The sequence below is a fragment of the Thamnophis elegans genome, chromosome 13, assembly GCF_009769535.1.
Source record: "Thamnophis elegans isolate rThaEle1 chromosome 13, rThaEle1.pri, whole genome shotgun sequence".
NCBI classification, from domain to species: Eukaryota; Metazoa; Chordata; class Lepidosauria; order Squamata; family Colubridae; genus Thamnophis; species Thamnophis elegans.
The window spans coordinates 9,318,588-9,328,778 of record NC_045553.1 but is presented as its reverse complement, the minus strand read 5'-3'; the positions used below and the strand labels follow the sequence as shown (position 1 = coordinate 9,328,778).

Genomic DNA, 10,191 nt, shown 5'->3' with positions numbered 1-10,191 from the left:
GAGAGGGAAAGAAGAGAAGAGTAGAGTAGAATGGAGAGGAGGAGGGAGATGGAAAGAAGAGAAGAGGAGAGTAGTGAGAGTAAAGCAGAGCAGAGCAGAAGAGAAGAGAACAGATGAGAAGAGAACAGAAGATGACAGAGGAGAGGAGAGAAGGAGCTGCAAGGGACCTTGGAGGTCTTCTAGTCCAGCCCCCTAAGTGGTTTTTGTACACCTTCAGACAAAAGGACTCACAATCTGAGTTGTTGACGGCATCTCCAAAGCCTGGCCGTGTCCACTATTGTCAGCTTCATCTTGACCCCTTTCTCTTCGATGTCCACAGTATGTTTTACAATCTCTACCGTCTGATTTATTCTTTCTTCATAGATAAAGGAAAAACAACAATGCAGGTAGGTTAGCACCAAGATCTGGCGCCAAGTCCCAACTAAGATGGGGATGACCCAGGAGTCATCCCCAGGTTGCATCTGCTCTCCCTTTCCTCCAAAATATCCAATGTGTTGGGTGGCCTTGGCAGGGTTGTAACTTTGAATGGTCCCTAAGAGACTAGCTGTAGAAGGGACAAACTCATCCATTACACTGAAGCATAATTTTGGCCATTCCATGATGTAGTTGTGGACCAGGAAAGATCCCGGTTGGTCCACAAATCAGCTTATTTTGTAAAAACAGATCCTCTCAGATTACAAAGACGCTCACCCACACGTTTCTACCAAGAATATACAATTAAGACCCACAAGTTATAAACATCATAGGGAATTGTGCTATTGGCTGACCACGACTAATTAAGAATGGTACCCTCAGCGTTGAGAAGTTTCCGGTCTTTGTAGAGATCTGTCAGAAAGAGACTGTTCACCAGGGTTGATTTGCCCAAACCAGATTCTCCTAAAAGAACAAAAAGCAAACAATTCTTTAAAAAAAAAAAATAATAATAATCTTGGAAGGAGTCTCGAATCTTCAGAAATGGCACAGCTGAACTAACACAATCTTCTCTCTGTACCTGATATTCTTATTTAGAACATCCTGTCCTTGGAGAGAGACAATATTTCAGTCAAATTTTTAATCTCCATTCTCCGGGAGGGGAAGGGAGAGCCAGGGAGGGGGAGGGAGGGGAAGAGGAAAGACGAGATGGGGCAGGAAGGGAAGAGACGAGACAGGGAGGGAAAGGAAGGGAAGAGAGAGGAGGGAAGGGACAGAAGAGATGGAGGGAAGGAAGGGATGGGATGGGATAAGAAGAGAAGAGAGAGACACGGGAGGGAAGGGAAGGAAGAGAGAGGGAAGGAGGGATGGGAAGAGAGGAGAGGGAGGGAAGTGATGGGAAGAGAGGGAGGGAAGGGATGGGATGGGAAGGGGAAAGAAGAGAAGAGATGGGGAGGGGAGGGGAGAGGAGGGGAGAGAAGAGAAGAAAGCATGGGAGGGAGGGAGGGAGAGAGGAAAGAGAAAGAGGGAAGGAAGGAAGGAAGGAAGGAAGGAAGGAAGGAAAGAAGGAAGGAAGATTAAACAGCATTCATCCTTTTGATTCATCCACCCCTGGATGTTCACAGTTGGTCCACCTCTATCAAGGATGAGTTTACCATGCAAGCTATTCACAAGTAGAACCTTGGCTGACCACTCCTAACTGATTTTGGATGACCTTGGAAGATCTACCAAGCCGGACTGCTTAGTCCATCCCACAACTGCTCTACCAGGAAGCTGAAAACCCCCTCTCAGTAGACACACCCATCCTTAAAGAGAAGGTCCTCAATCTGGGTCTTCCCTCACCTGCCACCATGAGAGTGAAGTCGAAGCCCTTCTTCACCGACTTTCGATGGACCTGGTTGGGCAAAGTGGCAAAGCCCACATACTGCTTCTCATGGTCCTGAGAAGGGGAGATAAGCAGCCATGGGTCAGACTGGGGAAAAAGGAGAGAATGAGAAGAGAACAAACTTTTGATTTGCACAACAATCACATCTCAACTCTTGAGGTTGGCTACTCCCAAGTAAAGTCGGGAGATGTTCGCTTAGATTGGGTCTTCTACTCCAGGGGTCCCCAACCAGAGGTGGGTTCCTACCAGTTCTCACCCATTCAGTAGAACCGGTTCGTCAAATCTACCAAACTGGTTAGAAGAGGTTCCACCAGTGGACCCGGAAAGCAGGCCACACCTACAGAAGAGGTTCCCAAAATTTTTGAAACCCACCACTGGCAAGGATCTTGTAACTTGACAGCTTTAAGACTTGCATGCTTCAATGCCAGAGTTTCTGAATAACTACTTGGACTGACCTAAGTACTAATTCATAATTTCATATCCGGTCACATGGGCGGCAAGCCACTCCCATCTGGTCACATGGGTGGCAAGCCACTCCCACAAAGGAGGCCACACCCACAGAGTAGGTTCCAACAATTTTTGAAACCCACCACTGTCCCCAACGTTTCAGATCTTGTGGACCACTCAATTCATAATCTTAAATCCCGCGGACCACTAACAAGATCTGCCTAATGACCAGCTGGGTGGGCCTGGCTAGGTGGTCATGTGACTGGGTGGGCGTGGCCAACTGGAAGGCACTCATGTCAAGGGGCGCCCTTGCTGTTTCACCGTAATTCTGCAACCGCTCTACAGAGGTTTCATAATTTCTTGGAAACCTAGTTAAGGGTAGGCTAACCTACTGAACAAGAACCAAGAACACAATGGCCAGAATGCCTTCATTTTGTTAATTGCCCTCGTCCTGGAACCCCTTCAGGAATATTTAAATTTTAAAAAAAAAGAATTACATTTTTCTTTTCTCTAGCAAAAGTTGATCTGTGTTGCAATTTCCTCTGTGTGTGTGTGTGTGTGTGTGTGTGTGTTTGCTTAAAAGGAAGTGAGTGTTGGGTTGATGCCCTTGTTCACACACAACAGTCTTAACCCCCCACCCCTACCCTGCTTCCAAAATCTCCACAGCTGGGTTTTACACAACAACGACAACAAAGCGAACCAAAATTTGAAGAAGAAGAAAAAAAAGCCTCATTGCAGCTTAGGACAATGGGGAAATCCAGGCCACAGAGCTCATTCCAGAACGCAATCTTTTGCGATTAGAAAGGCACGGCGTGACTCGATGGCGTCTTCTCACAGAAAGGGCAAAAACCCAGAAAGATTCTTTCCAGCAGAGAGCCAGAAAAATACGAACGGGGGGAAAAAAACCCTGCTAAAGGGGAAAGCAGAGTTTGCAAAGCATGGCAATATCATCAGCTTTTTCGGATACATTTTTGCCTTCGGAAGTCAAGGCTGGTACACAGTGGCTTCCAAAAGAAATCAGCACATTTTCTTTATTTCTTTTTAAAGGCCAACATGATCTGGTGCCCCCTTGATACAAAATGAAATTCAATGTAGAGAAAAGGCAAAGTCCTACCCTTAGGTAAGAAAAATCAAAAGGACACCTATAAACCGGGTGAAACCGGGTTCAATAGCAGGGACTGTGAGAGGGATCTTGGAGTCTTTTTTTTTTTTTTAATAATTTTATTTTTTATTACATAGACAACATCACATAACAATAGAAAAAAACAATGGGAAAAGGAGAGGAAAAAAAGGAAAGAAAAAAAAAGACAAAAAAACCCATAGGGTTTTTAACCTAGGGTTTAAAATAAAAGGGGGGGAGGGGGGAAGACAAAAAAGAAAAAAAAGAAAAAAAACCATCATCACATGCAGCATGTCGTTTGGTTACAATTGTTTTAACCTCTGCATCTTCAAATAATATTTACCGTCTCAAATATTTCATCTAATATAACTAAAGGCCTTATTTTCATTCTACAATATATATTTAGTTAACATTAGCATTATTTTTCCCCAGAGAGTATACTTCTATTTATTGTTAACTTTGCATTTCATACCTTCAAACAGAGATCTTATTCCTTCATTGTTCAACAAAGCATCGCTACCTATATATACCAGTTTTCATTTGTTCCCCTATTAGAATTGCTTTATCAGCAGCGAAATATCATTATAAAAAGTTCTTAACCTTATACATTATATCCCCAGACCTTATATTAGTACTTCATTGTGTCATTATTAGATCATTTCACAGCATAATTATATCATCATTTACTTTTTTCAATTAAGGCATAAGTAGATCATTTTTCATTTCCAAAGTTTTTTTTCCCCCCTAGCCACCGATAAAACAAATCCCATATCTTATAAAATTGTTCATCCTCTTGCTCTCTAATTTCAAATGTGGATCTTGGAGTCTTAATGGACAACCAGCTAAAGAGAAGCCAACAGTGTGCAGCGGCAGCCAAAAAAGCCAATGCAATCCTAAGTGGCATTAACCGAAGGATGCAATAAAGATCAAGGGAGATACTAATACCACTCTGTAAAGCCTTAATAAGACCACAGCTAGAATACTGCATTCGGTTTTGGTCACCACACTATAAAAAAGATGTGGAGACTCTTGAAAGAGTGCAGAGAAACCAGAATGATGATGGGACTGGAGACTAAAACATACGAAGAATGGTTGCAGGAACCGGGCATGGCTAGTCTAGTGAAGAGAAGGACGAGGGGAGACAGGAGAGCATCCTTCCATATTTGAGGGGCTGCCACAGAGAGGAGGGGGGTCAAGCTATTTTCCAAAGCCCCTGAAGGCCAGACAAGGAATAATGGATGGAAACTGATCAAGGAGAGATTCAACCTGGAAATAAGAAGACATTTCCTGACAGTGATAACAACCAACCCATAGAACAGAAGTTGCCTTGGGAAGTTCTGGGAGCTTCATCCCTGGAAGCTTTCAAGAAGAAATCGGACTGCCATCTGTCCGAAATGGTGTAGGGTCTCCTGCTTGAGTGGGGGGGTTGGACTAGATGACCTACAAGGTCCCTTCCAACTCTGTTAAACTGTTATCTGATGTGTCTGATTCCCATTGTCAAAGGCCACCCTAGCTAAATATTATGGGTGCTAAAGTCCCATCCCTCCAAAATGGTGTTTCTCAACCTCAGCAACCTTAAGATGTGGTGGACTTCACCTTCCAGTTTTCCCCAAATTTCACAATCGGATCATAAGCATCTCTTGGACAACCCCAAGGTAGGATGCATGCCAATCTACCTGAACAAATCTGCTCACCTCACCCACATCCACCTCAATCTTCTGTTCAGACCATATTGGGTTGACGGCTGGGAAGATCCCCCCCAAATCATCAATCTTTGTGTATAATTTTTGTTCCTCCCCTTCTTTGTCAAGAGTCAAATCAGAGCAGCCACAGAAAGTCATCGATTTTGCAAACCACAAAATAACCTTGACCCATCACTGTCTCTTCCGATTTGCCTCGCCAACTAGATTCACAGATTAACAGAGTTGGAAGGGACCTTATAGGTCATCTAGTCCAACCCCCCAACCCCCCAAGCAGGAGACCCTACAGCATTTCTGACAAACGGCAGTCCAGTCTCTTCTTGAAAGCTTCCAAGGGATGAAGCTCCCACAACTTCCAAAGGCAATTTATGTTCGATGGGTTGATTGTTCTCACTGTCAGGAAATTCCTCCTTATTTCCAGGTTGAATCTCTCCTTGATCAGTTTCCATCCATTATTCCTTCTCTGGCCTTCGGTTGCTTTGGAAAATAGCTTGACCCCCTCCTCTCTGTGGCAGCCCAGGGGTGGGTTCCTGCCAGTTCTAACCTCTTCTCTAGAAGAGGTTCCACAAATCTACAGTGCCGTTTAGAACCGGTTCCAGCTCCCTCTCCACACCTGTCCACACATCATCAAGATGAAGAGCGAGAGGAGGAATTCTGGGAGTTGAAGTCCACAAGTCTTAAAGCTGTCAAGTTTGAACACCCTTGGGTTTTTTTTTTCTAAAGGGTTAGGGGTGCAAGGGTCTTGTAACTTGACAGCTTTAAGACTTGCATGCTTCAAATGCCAGAGTTTCTGAGCCAACATTTTGGTTGCTAAGCAAGAGCGTTGTTAAGTGAGTTCCACCACATTTTACAAATTGGCCACACCCACATGACTGCCAATCCATTCCCACTCAGTAACATGGCTGGCAAGCCACTCCCACAAAGCAGGCCACACCTACAGGAGTGGTTCTAAAAAAATTCAAAACCCATCACTGTGGCAGCCCCTCAAATACTGGAAGACTGCTCTCATGTCTCCCCTGGTCCTTCTTTTCCCTAGACTAGCCATGCCCAGTTCCTGCAACCGTTCATCATGTTTTAATCTCCAGTCCCCTAATCATATAATATATAATAGATGACCTACATATAATCATATAATAGATGACCTACAAGGTCCCTTCCAACTCTGCTAATCTAATCTAATCTAATCAAATCTCTTAACCGTCAGCAATTTTTGACCTAATAAAGGAGTATATTCATAGTTCAGGGTTGAAATGAGGGGCCATTGGTGCTCTCTGAGCCTAGTTGCTATCTTGCAGACCCTTCATGATCCAAAGAAGGCAACATCATAAGTGATGATCTAGCACTGATGTTAGCTAGTTTGGATCATGAAACGTCTGCAAGAAAACGAACAAGTTCAGAGAACACCAAGGACCCCACTGTACTTTCTCCTCTTCCCCCTCCTCCTCCTCCTCCTCCTCTCCCTTCACTCCCATCTAGCACTGATGAGGTTACTTAGTTAGAAATAGAAATAGAATAACAGAGTTGGAAGGGACCTTGGAGGTCTTCTAGTCCAACCCCCTGCTCAGGCAGGAAACCCAACACCACTTCAGGCAAATGGCTATCCAACATCTTCTTCAAAACTTCCAGTGTTGGAGCATTCACAACTTCTGGAGGCCAGTTGTTCCACTGAGTAATTGTTCTAATTATCAGGAAATGTCTCTTTAATTCCAGGTTGCTTCTCTCCTTGATTAGTTCCCACCCATTGCTTCTTGTCCTGCCTTCCGGTGCTTTTGGAGAATAACTTGATTCCAGGGGTGAAATTCAGCAGGTTCTGGAGAACCGGTCGTGGAAATTTTGAGTAGTTTGAAGAACCGGCAAATACCTCCTCTGGCTGGTCCCAGAGTGGGGTGGGAATGGAGATTTTGCAATATCCTTTCCCCCAGCTGTGGAGAGGGGATGGGGATTTTGCAGTATCCTGCCACGCCCACAGAACCAGTAGTAAAAAAAAATTGAATTTCACCACTGCTTGACTCCTGCTTCTTTGTGGCAGCCCCTGAGATATTGGAAGACTGCTATCATGCCTCCCCTAGTCCTTCTTTTCATTAAACTAGACCAGTTTCTGCAACGGTTCTTCAAATGTTTTAGCCTCCAGTCCCCTAATTATCTTTGTTGCTCTTCAGTTGACTCATGAAATGCCTGCAGAAAAACCACCAAGCTCAGAGAGCACCAAGGACCTCACAGTCCTCTTATTCCTCCTCCCAAACCCCCACTCCCTGCTAGCATTGGTGATGTTACCTAGTTGGGTCATGAAACATCTGCAAGAAAACCACCAAGCTCAGAGAGCACCAAGGACCCCTCATTTTTGTCCTGAACGTTTCCTTCCCTTCCACTTGGGAAGTGTCTTGGATGGGGAGATGATGCGTCTCCTGGGCTATCCTTCTCTCTAAGTCTAAGCCCCTTTCCCCCCCCCCGCCCCCTCTTCCCCCCACCCACCCATCCGCCTACTCCTTTCCAATCCGGTCCTCACTCTGCAGATATCCTGGTACCTTCAGCTTGGCAGAAGGACTCCGTTGGGTTTGAGTGCGGGGTAAAAGCAGCTTTGCCACTAACTGCTCTTGCAGGATGATGGAGTCCATCTGAAGGAACTCGGCAGAAAGATCCCGGGGGAGGGGGGGAGCTCCAAGCGTCAAACTATAAATGGATCGGCGCGGAGGAGAGCAGCCCCATTCGGGAGTTCTTATCCAGTTTTGACTAACTGTATCTGGCAAGCACCAGTCCGCCCACCCACACGTACGGGCACAGACACACTAACAGCAGCCAGAGGGCGAGGATTTCCTGTCCAACTCTTACAGGCTTATTACTCAGAGGGAGGAGAAGACCTGTGTGTGTCTGTGTGTCTGTGTGTCTGTGCGTGCGTGTGTGTGTGTGTGTGTACACAAAGGAGAATATCCACTGCAGCTAACAGGAGCGTCCTAGAGTGAGCATTGCCACCCTGATCCTGGCAACGGAGCCAAGGAACTATAACAAAGGCTTTGGAATAGGAATTGGGGTCAAACATCTAGCTATTCCTCGTGTAGTTTTGATAAATAGAGAGAAAAAGAGATGGGGGGGGGGGCAGGCAGGCAGAAAATAGTAGGTGTCACGTTCCGGCGTTCCACGTTGCATACAAACAGAGATTCAGTTTCTTTGGTGAAAAACGTTTATCTCTATCTAAGAAACTACGTGATAACCAGCACTAAATGACAATTATACAAAGGTAATCAAATCCAAATCAGTTCTAACCAAGTTAACACCATCACCCATAGATAGATAGATAGATAGATAGATAGATAGATAGATAGATAGATAGATAGATGGATGGATGGATGGATGGATGGATGGATGGATGGATGGATGGATGGATGGATGGATGGATGGATGGATGGATGATAGGTAGATAGATAGATAGATAGAGAGAGAGAGAGAGAGAGAGAGAGAGGTAGATAGAAATAGATAGAGATAGATAGATAGATAGATAGATAGATAGATAGATAGATAGTGATAGATAGATAGATAGATAGATAGATAGATAGATAGATAGATAGAGACAGACAGACAGACAGACAGACAGACAATGGATGGATGGATGGATGGGTGGGTGGGTGGGTGGGTGGGTGAACGAAGACAGATTAACAGAAAATGGTACATAAAAGATAGGGAGAGAGAGAGAGAGAGAAAAAGAGGGGGGGTCAGGCAGGCAGGCAGAAAAGGGTAGATAGATAACCCAGCAGTAACCCCCCCCTCCTGATCTTAATATACTAATTGTCACTACTGCAACGTGCTCTACATGGGGCAGCCCTTGAAGAGTATTCGGCGACTTCAGCTTGTCCAGAATGCAGCCGCGCGAGCGATTGTGGGTGTATCTCGGTTCACCCACGTAACACCTATCCTCCGCGAGCTGCACTGGCTGCCTATTGGTCTCCGGATACGCTTCAAGGCGCTAGTCGTCACTTATAAAGCCCTTCATGGTATTGGACCTGGGTACTTGAGAGACTGCCTGCTGCCAATTACCTCCACTAGACCAATCAGATCCCACAGACTAGGCCTCCTCCGAATTCCATCCGCCGGCCAGTGTCGACTGGCGACTACCCGGAGGAGAGCCTTCTCTGTGGCTGCTCCGGCCCTCTGGAACGAACTCCCCGTGGAGATTCGTACCCTCACCACCCTCCAGACCTTCCGCATAGCCTTTAAAACCTGGCTGTTCTGACAGGCTTGGGGCTAAAGAATCGTTGCCCCTATCTCGAATGGTATGATTGTTGTGCTTTTAACTATGTATTGTTTTATGTTGTTGTTAAACTGTCTGTATCCCCCTTCCCTTGTTTGAGTTGTGAGCCGCCCTGAGTCCCCTTAGGGAAAAGGGCGGCATACAAATGAAATAAAACTCTAAACTCTAAACTCTAAACTCAACATACTAAAAAACCCTAGAGAGGTGGGTGCGTCCTGATCTCTTGTGGCTGCACAATAATTCAAGGCTAGTTCCTTCCTTGATTCCTCCTCCTTGCCTGGCTGGGAATTCCCAACAAACACATAGAGAATTATCATTTTTAGATGGAGATTTTAACGCCCACTTGCGGTGAAGATTATTTTGGAGAAAACATGCACAGGTCCTCCTTCTGTACAGGCACAAAACTCAACCAGGCTGTTCGGCTAAAGAATTGTCCTTGCATTTTGTTGCAGTAAACCTGACTTGCGATGCAACTTACCCCTTCCCTTCAACCACTTCCCAATTCTGTTTTCTTTTGCTCAAGTCAACTATTGTGCAATAAGGAGGAAGTGGCTCCTTTGCCCAATAACTTGCTAGAAATTTACTGATACATGAGATTAATGTTGCTTAAACATGTCACAGAGAAGAGGGGGTGGCCATATGCTCCCAAGCACCTGAAGGAAGGACAAGAAACAATGGAAGGGAATAAATCAAGGAGAATAGCAACCTGGAAATAAGGAGGGATTTCTTGCCTGAAAGAACAATGGAACAGCTTGCCTCTGGGAATTATGGGTGCTCCATCAACTGGAAGTTCTCAAGAAGAATCAGGACACAATGGTATAGGGCAGCTGACTTTCGAGACATGCGTGCATGCGTGGGGGCGGGGCGGAGTGCGGGGAGGTGACAC

General features: G+C 45.4%; 1 protein-coding gene across 1 annotated transcript in view; it reads right to left on the bottom strand.

Annotated features, from left to right (window-relative positions):
* LOC116516803 (septin-2A-like) overlaps positions 1-7,692 on the bottom strand; it is a 29,929-nt gene extending 22,237 nt beyond the window's left edge. The window contains 4 exon segments of the mRNA XM_032229427.1: positions 297-355; positions 790-876; positions 1,753-1,849; positions 7,588-7,692. Of these exon segments, the coding sequence (XP_032085318.1) occupies positions 297-355; positions 790-876; positions 1,753-1,849; positions 7,588-7,677 (333 nt within the window). The 5' untranslated portion in view covers positions 7,678-7,692.
* Positions 7,693-10,191: the final 2,499 nt, after the last annotated feature.